The sequence below is a fragment of the Oryza brachyantha genome, chromosome 4 (assembly GCF_000231095.2).
Source record: "Oryza brachyantha chromosome 4, ObraRS2, whole genome shotgun sequence".
NCBI lineage: Eukaryota > Viridiplantae > Streptophyta > Magnoliopsida > Poales > Poaceae > Oryza > Oryza brachyantha.
The window spans coordinates 14,908,865-14,923,073 of record NC_023166.2 but is presented as its reverse complement, the minus strand read 5'-3'; the positions used below and the strand labels follow the sequence as shown (position 1 = coordinate 14,923,073).

Below are 14,209 nucleotides of genomic sequence, written 5' to 3'. Positions count from 1 at the left end.
GGAAGCGGTTAGCCCCGGCGAGCCTGTCGCCGTCCATGCCGCCCCGGGGGTGAGCAACACGAGCGCCCCTCACTTCCATTGACTAGCTATTACAAGAAAGCCGATCGAAAACAAGCAAGAGGGCAAGTAAGAGGACAGGGCAAATAGAATTTGTAGGATACTCCCTCAGGGCAATTTGGTAAACTCGCTAGACAATAAAGAGTAAAAACATTTTCTTTTGCACCAAATAAAATAAAATGATATTTTAGTGTGTTGTCCTAGTTTGATAATAGTATTTTAGGGAAGCTAAATATTAGAAGTGACGTGGTAGTGAAACCACAATTTTTTACATTGGCAAACTAGCATTCTCCTCGAGGCTGGCAGTCTAGGACTCGACTCGAATACCCAAAAACCGACACGACCACGGTTCAAGAACCGCTAATCCAAGACACGGTAAAACAATCGAGCAGGTAGAACGCAAAACATTCTCGCCGGTGAAGCCACGATACAAATTAAGCAGATGCCCGCAAGGTCGAACAGTGACCAGAGGGAGGAGGCTCAGTATGAGTCCGACTGGTTTCTTTCGTCGCCGCGCCGCTGCTAGCTCCTGTTCGGCGTAGCGCACATAGCGCTGGCGGCCATGCATGCACAGCAGCTCCACGCCACCAACGCACAGGATCAGTGATGGGCAGGACTGCAGTTAATAAGCTTGGCCGGAGGGAGGGAAGGCCGATGCCGGTGATGATGAGATGGAGACGTGAAGCGGAGGTTGTAGCCATAAATGAGTGGTGGCCTGGGCTCGTCCTGCCACACGGGCGTGGCTCGGATTTTAGCGCAGGCGGTCGTACGGGAAGTAAACTGGCAAAAGACAGCAGCAGCAAGCAGGCAGGCAGCCGCCCCGGCCTGTGCGTGGGGTGGGGGCGGAGCGTAGGAGTAAATGCGGTGGTGGAGCGGCGAAGGCGAGCCGGAGCATCTGGCTCGCCGCGCTGTCCCCGCGCGCGAGCAGTGCCGGTGCCCCAGTGGTGTGTAGCGGTAGCGCTGCCGCTCGGCGCGGCGAGAGAAGGGCAATCGATCGAAGCGGGCAGCGGGACGGCACGGCAAGGCACGGTGATTGAACGGGACAGAGAATTGTGGGCGCTCTGGGAGTTTGGGACACCCGACGACGAGACCTCCCGCGTTTTCCCTTTTGTCTTGTCTGCGGCATCGATCGCTCGGGTCAGGTCGCGATGCTTGCTTTGCTTTGCTTGGCTCGGGACGTCCCCTGTCCCGTGATCCGGCGAGATACGGGACGCAATTTTTTTACGCGTGTGCCGTGACAGCTGACAAGACGATGCCAATTCATTAGCAACCGCGAGCGGTGCGGCAGCCGTGCATCCTGCGGTTGCGACGTGTCTGGTTGCACTCCATGGGTGAAGCCACAAAACGGAGAGGGCGCCGGCCGCCCTTATTAGGCTGCGTGGAGTCCTGGAGGAGATTTGAGCGTTTTCTTGCGCGAGTGCCCTCGCTCCAGTGATCTGCTACGGAGCGTCTGCGCCAATATTACCAGACCGATCTTAGTCTTGCTTTCCAGATGGTAATCTGGTGCGCCCGCGAGGCCAGAGAGCTCGGTCCTGTCTGGGCCGTCAAGACGGGCTTGCAGTCCTAAAGCTGTGGCTAGGTTGAGGCAAAACGGCCTGCGCTGCGTACAGGCCGAGCATAGCGATGGCAGCCAGCCCCAGCTCCGGCTAGCCATCTTAGTTAAGGGCCCGTTTAGTTCCCCAAAAATTATTTCCAAAAATATCACATTAAATCTTTAGACACCTAGATAAAACATTAAATATAGATTAAAAACTAATTAAGACGAATATTTTAAGCCCAATTAGTCAATTAGTCATAAATACTACAGTAACCCACATATGCTAATAACGAATTAATAAAACTTAAAAATTCGTCTAGCGGTTTCTAGGCAAGCTATGAATTATTCATATCCAAAAACCCCTTTCAACATTCGAAAAAAAAGCCTAACTTTCATTTACACTAAATTAGAAAATGCAGCATCGGCGGTCTTGACGTTCCTAGAGTCATTAACCTTGTATCCGTATAAACGGAAGATATGTACGACCTAACTGGCTGTTTGGAAATCCATGGATTTTTTTTTTGTCTCTTGTTACATCGGATATTTCGGATATTTGAACGTTAATTAAACTGATAACAAAACTAGTTACAAAAATAAAGCCTATTTCATTACACAAACTTTTAAGCCTAATTAAGCCACAATTAGCAAATGTTTACTGAAGCATCACATTAGCTAATCATAGACTAAGGACTAATTAGGCTCAATAGATTTATCTCACGAAATAATCCAGAGTATGAGTAGGTTTTATTAATAGCCTATATTTAATACTTCTAATAGTATTCAAACATTTAAAAAAAAAGTTTGAGTAGAAACAAACAACGAAATCTCTTCATTGGAGTATTAGTTAAGACTTAAGAGACCGTAAAGAGGTCAAAGTGTGATCCATAAGTTTCTAGGTGATGTAACCATAAATTTCTAGGTGATGTAAGATCAATTCTACAATTTTTTTGGGCCTCATGTGCACAGGTAACGACACAAACCCCCCAAAAGGAGGGAACAATAACATCTCAATTCTCAAGGTAACACAAAAAAAAAAACGAAAACACAGTTTTACATAAAATACTCCTAGAACACCCAGTCAAGACAATACATTACAAAGTGACCATTCATATCAGAACGCATGAAAAACAGAATATGGAAAGTGAAACGCTAAAAAGTACTATCCTTGATGCTGATTCGCACTACCGACACACGGTGATAGCATCGCCCAGGTGGAATAAACCATCTGTGTGCGGAGAGGCCACAACACAGACAGACGGTACCAGGGTTAAAAAGTCCTGTAGAACAAGCTAGCAGATACAATGTTGGATGACAACAGGTCAGACGAGTTTAGGACAAACAACTGGGGACAAACCTTATCAGAAAATTCGATATTGTCTGATTAAGAGCTTACGGCTAATAAGCCACACATGGTCCGCGGGAATTTAGATGAGCTTGACACAACGTCATTTGCTACTGAGTGTCCCCCCCCCCCCCCACACAACTTCGATTAAGATACACCATGTGAGATCATGAAATGATACCTGCATCAATAAATAGAATTGAGTCAAGCACATTGCAAATATGAAACTAGTGTGTAGATGTAACATAGAGAATATAGTGATAAATTTAGCATGACGCTGATGCATATGAATACACATGCAGAGGTCATGGTACATTGAAAGCCAGCTAACATCCCTAGTACTCTGGCTGAATATGCAATGATGTTACGAAATACAACTGTGTAAAGCATTCCTGTAAAATGCATGACCTCAACGAATCAGGAGAAATCTGGAGTATTCAGCTTGACACAGGCTTTTATAACAATAGCACATGGATGCCAATGTAAGTTATATTATTTTTTATAATGGCATTACCGGTTTTACCCTAAAGATGATAGGATATCAAGCCCTTTATGACAGACCCCGATATTCTCAATACCAATGTGAAAAAAAAATTAAATAATGTTACAAGTCCCAAGTCCTGTTCTTCCATGATTGCATGAAATTCAACGATGATGGACAGCAGACCTTTAATAAGAGAAAAATAATGAAGAAGCACATAACAGAGGATGAGATATCTACTACAAGCAGAATGATTAGCACTTGTACCTGATGAGCTGATATTTACACAGGTTATCTTATTAATTCCAGAGTAGCATACAAGATCATCCTGTCAGATAACTATTGGCAATATATTGCTCGGTCTATCTGAGGTGGTATTGGTTTTATCTCAGTTCCAAGCTCCTGTTCAATGCGATACCTGTGCGACACACGCACACACCCCAAAAGAAATGATCAACTAAACAGAGACATAGAGAGTAGCTTAGCACTGATGATTAGAATTACATACAGGTTAAACCGATCCTCATAGGTGATCAAATTCACGGCCAAACCAAGGTGGCCAAATCGGCCAGATCTACCAACCTACAATGGAAAGTGTCAATGAAACTGTAAGCACAAAATAAGATGTTACAATTCGATTTGCCATAGCCCATAGGCATGGGCCATGGTCAAACAAGTAACATAGCAACAATGTTAAGCATTCAATCCTAAATGCCTGTCATTAAAAATGCAATCTTACAAGCCTATTCAGCAAGCTATGCATCTAACAGTTTTTTTTGGGAAAAGTATCCCAGTTCTCTCAGTGCATACCCTATGGAGATATGTTTCTGCGTTCTTGGGGAAATCAAAATTGATAACAACATTAACCGCTTGGATATCTATTCCCCTTGTAAAAAGATCTGCAAAGGGAAATACAATAGATTAGACCAAAGTGATAACAGATTTAGTTGGTACTTAGAGCACGGCATTAATTGATAAAACTACAAACTGTAATGCTAATTTGTAGCAGCTAATTAAGATAAGAAAAATACCACAATCATAACTTTGCAATGAGTAGAACATCAGCACAAAATACATAGCCATGTAACAAAATACAAACTTGTGGTCAAGGTCTAACATAACCGTTAACAACAAAGACTGTGCAAGAACGAAACAACCACCTCTCACGGCAGACCTTTCAAATGCCCCTCCTTTAAAAGAGAAAGCGAATATTTGATAATTAGACTTAAATTGGGAATCTATAAGAAAGAAGTAAAGTATTTTTATAGTATTTAACAAACAGGGACATACGGGTTACATGTCTAGAACATGTAGCAAAAGCAAAAACTAACTGGAAACATAAACCTATTGGCATTTTAACTAGCTACAAAAGGAATTCAATGGGGGAATTTTATATATTTCTAATGTCCTTGTAAACAGAGCATAGAATTAGTAACACAATAATGTATTTTAAATACATTCAGTGTGCTTCTTTCTTTAGTTTGGAAGATTAAATCAAGCAAGGTTTCAAAACCTAAATCCCTTATTTCTAGAATTTTAAAAAACAAATATATATTCCAAAACCTTGAACATGTAATAATAAATAGTCAGAACCAATAGTTAACTAGCTATGGAGTAATGTTCTTTAATAGGGAAAAAAGGAAACAAAAAAATTAAAAGGAATACCTGTACAAACTAAGTTCCTGCATGCACCATTGCGAAAATCATGGAAAACCCTGTTCCGATGGTCTTGCAACATTTTAGCATGTATATAGAAGCAAGAATAACCAAGCTCTGTGATCTTCTTCGCCAGTAGTTCAACACGATTTACCGAGTTACAGAATATTATTGATTGATTAATTTGCAGCTGTATTGAATTGGAATTGAATGTATTGAGTAAACATTATGGTGATGTCAAAAAGGAAAAATCATGGTTAATGCCAGGTAGAGTAAAAGGCTAATGGGAAACCTTGGAAAAAAGAGTATTAAGACAGTGGACTTTCTGCCTCTCTTCAACAAAAGCATAAAATTGTGTAATTCCCTTCAATGTAAGTTCATCCATAAGGTTAATGACATAGGGCTTAGGGAGATATTTGTCCTTGAAATCCTTGACAGTCACAGGGAATGTTGCAGAGAACATTAAAATCTGCCGATTCGACGGAAGATACCGAATCAATTGTTCCACAGAAGGTTGGAACTCAGGAGAAAGCAGCTTATCTGCCTGCAAGAAAAGGCAACATTGCTCATAAGCAGGAATGCCCATTTATCAGCAAATCTACCATTGCACATCAAATTCAAACATATTTTTAAAGTTCTCCTTTTTTAGCGTGTCCATTATTGTACCTATTATTAGTGCCCTCGACCAAACATCCTAGCTGGTTGTGTCAAATTTTAGACAAACACACAATCAAAGTAGAGAAAGACTTAACAATTGTTAAGATAATAAGGTTTGCTGTTTAATGTTCAAATGCCATTTAGAAAAGATCTTTGAGCATCTTACTTAAGAACTGGAGCAATGACACATAAAAACAAGGGAGAACAAAATACCTCATCCATAACAAGCATTGAACAGTTCTTCAGGATGCAGACACCTTTCTTTGTAAGGTCTAAAATACGGCCAGGAGTTCCAACAAGTAAATGAACAGGTTGATAAAGACGGACAATATCATCCTTTAGGCTGGTCCCTCCAGTAGTGACCATCACTTGAATCTTCAAGTGTTTCCCAAGTTCCTTGCAAACTTGTGATGTTTGTAGAGCTAATTCCCTTGTGGGAACCAATATCACAACTGAATATAAGATGAGATTTGATAAAATCAGATATGATGAAAGTGTCTTTCTTTGATCACCATACAATCTAGGAACTTAATGTAGGAAAAAAACAAGTGCTAGTCTAGGAAAAAAACAGGTGCTAGTCTAGAAAAAATAACCTTGGATAGCATTTTTGTCTTGATCAATCTTTTCTAGCGCAGGTATACAAAATGCAGCAGTCTTGCCAGTTCCGTTTTTGGCTCTTGCAAGAATGTCACTACCAGTTAATGCAATAGGAATACTTTCTTCTTGTATAGGAGAAGGTCTTTCAAATCCTTTCTCATATATGCCCATAAGAAGTTCTCGCTTCAGAAAATAGTCTTCAAATTCATTTCCCTTGGTTGCAGTAACATCCTGCACATTGTTCAATGACACTACCTTAGCAGGAGATTGAGAACATGTGAATCAAACAAGCGCAACAGGAACGACATAAACTAAGTACAACACTTAACTTACCCAACTGGTCATTTTTTCATTAAAAAGGACAGTAGAGGAATAACCAGTTAAACATTCTGAATATATTAATGTTGGCACAATCAAAACATAACCTACCTATGGTGTACTGTGTACTGACAGTCATATAATGTGTTCAATGCAATGCCAGCATAACATATTTCTCTAAGAGTATCATAGAATATTTAATCCTGTGAAATACTGAAATCTGGCTATTTGTAATTAAGATGAGGTACAAGTGATGGGCATGAAAAGATGTGCTATCAGAACCTAGGCCTCCAAGCTTCTAAAATTAAAATGACAGTTATATTTGGCACATCAAAAGCTCATGTAGGAAAAACAAAACTTGCCCTGATGGAATGAGGGGTGGCAATTATGTCAATTTGCAAACATATTTACTAGCTCATAGCAATCATTGCCTCCCAGCACTACCATGATAAAAGAAAAATATTGCTTTCATAGTACCTCTGTCCTGTAGCGTGTATCTTGAGGTGGGAGCTTTAGTTGGGCCTTCCAGTCTTGTGAACTGCACAAAATTAAAATTTATTTATTTTACTTATATTGGTGATGTTAATCATATGCAGATGAAGAGGAATTAATTAAAGTATTCATAGTGTGTTCCATAGTTAAACAGCAGAAGCTACATGTATTATCCATAATGTATGCTGAATGCATGGTACGGAGTCAATTGCTCAGCAGTCATAAGAAGGCTGTCTGTCTCACTGACTGCTTGACAACATTAGTTCACTCCAACCAATTTCTGGATTAATTTGCAAAAGTTTAAGAGTCAATACAGCGTGCTCAAAAGGCGGAGACGTACAATCATGCTGACCAGAAAACTAAACCTTGCACTCTGTAATTTCCCATATAGCACCATTTGCGTCGCCCTAAAAATACAAACGCTCACAAGTTGCAGCCAATCGCCAAAACAGCATAAATTTTTACTCCGAATTTTTGTAACTTCACCTATCTAATACCTATTGATCGACCTCAAAGAGGTAGGATTCGCCCCTCGCAGCAAACCAAAATCCAGCCAGTCCAAAATAACGTGAACACCGAACCTTAATCTAACATTACCAAACGGCGATCCTTTGAATCGTCTCCCTCACCTCGAATCTATGCCGTCCGGGACAGGCGGTGCCTTCTGCTCGCTGGCACCCGCGGCCTCGTTAGTGATCTGGTTCCGCCGAAGCCACTGCTGGTGCTGGCTGTTGTTCTGCGTTTGCTGCGGCTGCGGCTGCGGCTGCCGCTGCACGTACTGGTGGTGGTGCGGCTGCGGTGGCTGCTGATGCTGATGCTGATGCTGATGCTGCTGCTGCGGCGGCGGCGGGCCACGGCCGTAGTAGTTAGGGTTCCCACCGCGGCCGTTGCCGATGCCGGGAGGGTACCTCGCCAGCGGATCCATCACCACAAGGGGAGCGGCGCCGGCGTGCCTCCGCAGAGCTCAGATCCGGCCGGGGGCTTGGCTGGGAGGGATGAATCGAGGCGCTGGTCGCTCGAATTGGGGGATTTCTAGGGGAGCGTTTCCCCCCTTCCAGGCGAGTTCGTGGGGTGGGGGAGGGGAGGCTGGGGGGCGTCGCGGAAGCGAGAGCCGAGCTAGGGCAACGCCGGGGTGGGCATTCGGAGCGACTAATTACGGGAGTGCCCTTGCTTCCTTCTTTTCGGCCTCCAAGCTCGGCCTTTGCTCGTACAACTAGGAATTTAGGCCCAAATTCTAGCGGGCTGAAACAAGTTTAGGCCCGTTTAGTTGGCAAAATTAAAATTTTTAGGTGCCACGTCGAAACGTTTGATCGAACGTTGGATTGGGTTTTCGGACACGAATGTAAAACGAATTTTTAACTCACCTGGAAACCTCAAGACGAATCTTTTAAGCCTAATTACTCTATCATTAGCATATGTAGGTTACCGTAGCACTTATGACTAATCATGTACTAATTAAGCTCAAAATATCCGTCTCATGATTTTTCCTAAATATGCAATTAGTTTTTTGTTTCATTTAAATTTAATGTTTTATTTTGGTGTCCAAAGATTTGATGTGATATTTTTGGAGAAAAACAGATTTGGGACCTAAACGGTGCCGTCGCCTTCTCAAAATATGACCTTGTTTAGTTCCTAAAATGTTTTTCAAAAACATTACATCAAATATTGGACATCTAAATGTAGCATTAAACATAGATAAAAAAACTAATTACACAGTTAGGGAACATGCCCGTCACATGCCTGATCCTAAATAAACCCAAGCTTGAACAAGATTCAACTAGTATTAGTTAAGTGTCGCTCCTTGTGCATGGCATGAGCAGAGGTGCAGGCGAAGCAATGCGGAATGCGCGAATTGAACGACACTAGCCACAATGGCGAGCTTGAGCTCGAGCGGGACGAGGATTATGGTGAGTGGCAGTCAAGCTTGAGATGAAAGATGCATGGCTCGAGCTCGTGTTCTCTTGCACAATGTCATGCTCATAAATCTTATATCCACCCGCGTTGCCCTAGATCCAAGCACTATGATCCCGTCAGTGGAGCAATTTGAGGGGTCCGACAGTGACTACAGGGAGAAGAAGAAATCGTTGGTGTTGTGGCAGCAACAAGGATAGCAGCAATAACTAAGGAGAAAGACCACTCTTTGGTACTGATGTCTAGACCACAGATCCAAAATGCAAGGTTTAATTGATAATGAAACCCAATCCAAAGTGAAAATATTTGTTGATGTTTGGTCCAATATGTAAATTTATGTAACAAAACCTGTTATAAAGTACAATTCAAACAATAAACAATCAAAACCATATATTGTCGGCTAAAATTGAATTTGTTACAACTAGGTGCAATCACACAGATTCCATGCCACTTAAATAGTTATAGGAAATTGAAAAAATGGTAACAATGATTTGGATGACATAAGATAAGACTATACACAAACATCTAAAACGAAATTTGTTCTACATAAACAGAAATAAAAACAATAAAGTCAGACAACGATTAGCGCCGTACACTGCAAATTGAATATGTGTTGTTTATGTCTATCCATGTATAGATCAAATTTAAATTTGCATGGTCAATTAGTTGGTTTTTATCATCCTAATCTATCTTATTAATATTTATGATTTTGTGCGCAATTATCTAGACACGTACTCGCGTAGGTGCGATTACGCTGATTAAAAAATTACTTTCTACATACAGCAGTGCATTGCGATGACATGTCTTTTTCTTAAATAATTTGGGGCTACAGTGTTTCTTTTACCAACACTAGCTACAAGGTGATTAGCTGACTAAACTATGCAAGTGATCTTTGACATATCACAGGTGATTGCGTTTTCAGATATGCATCATTGCAAAAGAGAAAGAAAAAAGATTTTCAGATAAGTAGAACATCACGAGCACTCTTATCTTTTGACTTACGTTTATACTTATAAGTCAAATTTGAGGTTTTTATCGCTATTTATTTTCTAGCGTTAACTATTAAATCGTTATGAACACGTATATAAATATTTTATTCGTAAATTATTTCCATTTACAAATATATCATTTGACTTTTTCCAATAAACAACCAAGAGATGATCCCGAGAAGTCCAATCGGTCAGGACTAAAGACCGTTAGTATGTCATGGGTAGAGGTGGCAACGGACCCGATACACGATCCCATGTGGTGAATTCACCCATTAGGGGATGGTGATGGTTGAGATATGCCACCTATGGGAATCAAATGAGCTCGATTTAATCCCCGTCGGGGATGAAGGAGATGGGGACGGTGCACTACATGTTCCGTGCGGTGACCCATTTGCACCGTGGAGAGACGTAATTTGGACTTTGGATATGGATTGGCCTAAAAAATAAAGGCCACAAGACATGGTATATAAGCCTAAATCAGCTAACTCTAACCGTCCTCTCCACTCGCCCGGCTCCCCCTCCCCTCCCTCCCCCCTCCCCGTCGTGGCCACGCCACCTGCCCGTGGCGCTGACGCGCCGCTTGTCCACTGGAGCAGCTCCCGCACCTCTCAGTTAGCCCGCCTTCCTACCGGTGCACCGCCCGTCCACCGAACTGTAGCTGGAGCTGCTCCCGCACCTCTCCGCCCACCCACTTTCCTGCCAGCACACCACCTCCTCTTCGCCCGACCGCCGCTCCGCTGATGCTTCGACTCCCGCTGTCTCGCCCCTCTTCGCCCGTCTAGCTCCCTGCCGATGTGCTGCCCCTCTCCACCCGTTCACCGGACAGCGACAGGCCGCCTCCTCTTTGCACGATCGCTGACCCGCCGACATGCTGTCGCCCGCCTCCTCGTGCCACCATGTCCCTCTCCGCTCGTCTGCCGACGCACCGTCTCATGAGGCCGGAAAAACCAAGGTGAAAAAATCACCGTGGTGATCGGTGATGAGTTAACTATAAGTCCTGTCGTGGTTGGCGGGGATGGAGACGGGGACGGGGGACGCGATAGTAATCCCCGATGATGAATTCTCCGTTGCCATCTCTAGTCATGGGCAGGCTTCTGTTTCTGTAACCTAGTTTCATGATTTCATCCATAGTCCATCACCCATGATTATATTGTTTTTTTACTTAAGAGCAAATTGCGATCGGCGCATGAACATACAAAGAGGATGCCATTTAACATGAACTTATAAATCATCCGCTTCTGTGTATAAATTTACCTAGCGTGTGCAAACCAAAGCCAAAAAGAGTCATGAGTAATTTCATTAAGTTAGACACCGATTAGAATCTCGTATAGGCTCGTAATGATTTGCCACGTTACGTTATTTTGGACTTTGTTTCGCACCCCAAAACAAGTTCGTAAGTCATGATAAGCATTTTACCATTTTGTATACTAAATTGCAACGCCCCCAGTTTGTGTATCACCAACATAATTTACTGTTTGAAAAAAAAAATTCTTTATCACTTACTCCATAGGCTGTGTCCGCGACAATCCATAGGCCATAAGAGAAAAAAGAATGCGCCTTTTAATAGCAACTGCTTGTACAATCGTACCCACCCAAGAGCTAGCGTGAGGTGTTCTTCAGACGAGAACAGAATACTGAAAGCCAGGTCGAACTACACGAAACATGTGAAGAGAAGGACTCCATTTCGAGGTTCAAACTCACCACTAACAAACCAGTAAGTTTAACTATTGCACATCCACGGTACGATTTACAACTCTGAAAAAAAAGAGGAAAAAACCGAGGAATTTACACTTTCTTGACGAACTGTACGAAAGAAATTCTCTACTTTCTGCACTGCCACCTTCGGGATGAGTGTCCGTTCCCGCCTAGTTGATGCCGAGGAACTCGCTCATGGAGAGCAGGTCGCTGAGCCCTCCTCCTTGCATGTGATCGGCCGCGTCGTCGAAATCCCAGCAGAAACCGCCGTCGCCCAGCCCGTGCAGGGAGTCCACGGCGCCGCACGGTCCGTCGACCTGCACCGACGACGAGCACTGATGGCTCAGGCCCTGCGCGGGGCTGCCGCCGCCGCCGCCGCTGGCGTCGAAGGCGGCACTGCCCGTGGCGTCCAGGCCAGCCGGTGCCGTCCCGGGGAGGCTAGTGCCGTAGTCCATGTCGAACCAGTCGGCGAACATGACCTTGGGGATCACGGGCGCGTGCGGGCGGACGGCGGCGAACCCCGCCCCCGCCCCCGCCGCGGGCTCGGTGAGGCAGCTCGAGTCGTCGGCCGACGACGACTCCACCGGCTCGGACGAATCGGAGCTAGCCGGCTGCTCAGCGACGGCGCGTTCTTGCCCGGTCTCGCTGCTGTTCGGGCTGCCGGTGACGTCGGCCGGCTCGGCGGATTTTCTTGCCGGCGCCTGCGTGCCCTCGACTCGCTTCTTGAGGTACGAGTTCCAGTAGTTCTTCACCTCGTTGTCCGTCCTGCCAGGCAGATGCCGCGCTATCTGTGACCACCTGCAACCACAGTTTTCCACCACCATTTTTAGATGTCGGTTCTACACTTCTACTCATAGTTAGAAGTCCTTATCTATAGCTATTAAACTGCCTGATGACATTGTTCATGGACAGCATAATTAATCACCCTATTCTATTCATTTTTAGCGAAATACTGTTGCACAGCCAGTCTAATAAAGGATCTTTTATTGTTGTCGCAGTACTACACGTCGTCTTTTGTAGGTTTCGTCAAAGCAGAAGTTTTCATAATTAATTCCCAATGAACTGTGCGATTAGTCTGAAGAGGTGACTGTAGTACAGTACTGGTACGTTCGTGTTCATAAAAATGAGGTTGTACAGACTGTTGGCATCATAGGACGGTGTTAAGATTTTTGACATGGACTGTGACTAAAGAAGAGTGCAAAACAAGATGACAACTTGCACTTGCACCAGTAATTAAGCAACTATACTAGTAACATCACATCCAGAAAGGCACTAGTATTTTCTCAAAAAAATGGGGGGAGCAGACAGTACTGAGTTTTTTTTCCATTTCATTCTTTTACCTAGTATGCTAAGAAAAAGTCCAGTTTTTTTTTGCCATTTTGTTTGTTATCTTTTATGCTAAGAAAAAGTTCGTCATGACTAAGCACACCTTTCAGTAAATTAATTAATGAAAGGAAGATGGTTGTTCACAATCATCAAATGTGCACTGCAAAAAGAAGCAATTGATTGCCTCAATATGGAGCGTAGATGTCAGCATCAACTACACCACTCAAAAGCGGTGTAGATGGCCAGCATCAGCATTTCCTTTTGTTCTTACTTAACTAGGCCTTTTTCTACACTGAAACTGATTTTTGCCAAGCTGACACAAGCAAAGTAGTGATAAAAGAATAAAAAAGGTAGAAGGTAGGATGCCCGAAATTACTCTCTGATGGTCTAGTAGTAACTTTTGCTAATTAACGTGTTACTTTGCCAGAAATCTTCTGGTTGTAAAGGTGAGATGAAAAGTGTGACACTTACTTGTTGCCCATTGTGGCGTGCAGGTTCATTACGGTTTCCTCTTCCTCCCGAGAGAACATGCCGTGCTTCAGCCCCGGCCTCAGGTAATTGATCCATCTCAGCCTGCAACTCTTGCCGTTACGCTCCAGCCCTGCATGGAAGGCAAATTCAGACAACAATTCAGCTACCAGACAAGGTACATTTGACAAAAATCACCAAAAACATTCAAACAAGCTTCATCGGTCGTTCAAAAGCTGAGCAAACAGGGGAGAAAAATTATGAAGCAGGAGACCGGTTGCAAATTGCAATGCAACCAGGCATGCTGCAGGTTTGCAAAGCTCGCCGTGAATTCCTCGGGGGGTGGAAACCGTTGGACGGCGGGCGCGCTCGTCTCGTGGTGTCTTACCGGCCTTGACGGGGACGGCGCTCCAGCAGCCGTGGCCGTAGCGGAGGATGTAGTCGCGGAGCTTCTGGTCCTCCTCCGGCGACCACAGGCCCTTCCGGTAGTGCACCTTGGGCTTCTGGCACGCCTTGCACCCCATCAATGGCGGATGAGAGGAGCAACAGGCACCGTCGCGGGGAGAGAGAGAGAGGATGGCACCACGAGCAGCACGAGAGGAGAGCCAAAGCAGAGTAGAAATTGGCTCGGAAAGGAGGAGGAGACTTGGACGGCCGAGATTGCTGCCTCCACTGTTGTGTCG

At 44.0% G+C, this 14,209-nt stretch overlaps 2 protein-coding genes across 2 annotated transcripts; both read right to left on the bottom strand.

Moving 5' to 3' along the window:
- Positions 1 to 3,046: 3,046 nt before the first annotated feature.
- On the bottom strand, positions 3,047 to 8,274 carry LOC102722952 (DEAD-box ATP-dependent RNA helicase 6). Its single transcript, XM_006652504.3, has 10 exons — positions 7,767 to 8,274; positions 7,123 to 7,183; positions 6,324 to 6,558; positions 5,944 to 6,182; positions 5,366 to 5,617; positions 5,083 to 5,263; positions 4,228 to 4,316; positions 3,926 to 3,999; positions 3,685 to 3,835; positions 3,047 to 3,117 (listed from the first exon to the last, which is right to left on the bottom strand). The coding sequence occupies exons 1-9, from the start codon at positions 8,060 to 8,062 to the stop codon at positions 3,757 to 3,759; spliced, it is 1,506 nt and encodes a 501-aa protein (XP_006652567.2). The 5' UTR covers positions 8,063 to 8,274; the 3' UTR covers positions 3,047 to 3,117; positions 3,685 to 3,756.
- A 3,322-nt stretch (positions 8,275 to 11,596) lies between these two features.
- LOC102722668 (transcription factor LAF1-like) lies at positions 11,597 to 14,209 on the bottom strand. The gene is made up of 3 exons (XM_015836429.2): positions 13,915 to 14,209; positions 13,530 to 13,659; positions 11,597 to 12,530 (listed from the first exon to the last, which is right to left on the bottom strand). Exons 1-3 carry the CDS (start codon positions 14,048 to 14,050, stop codon positions 11,903 to 11,905), a joined length of 894 nt encoding a protein of 297 aa, XP_015691915.2. The 5' UTR covers positions 14,051 to 14,209; the 3' UTR covers positions 11,597 to 11,902.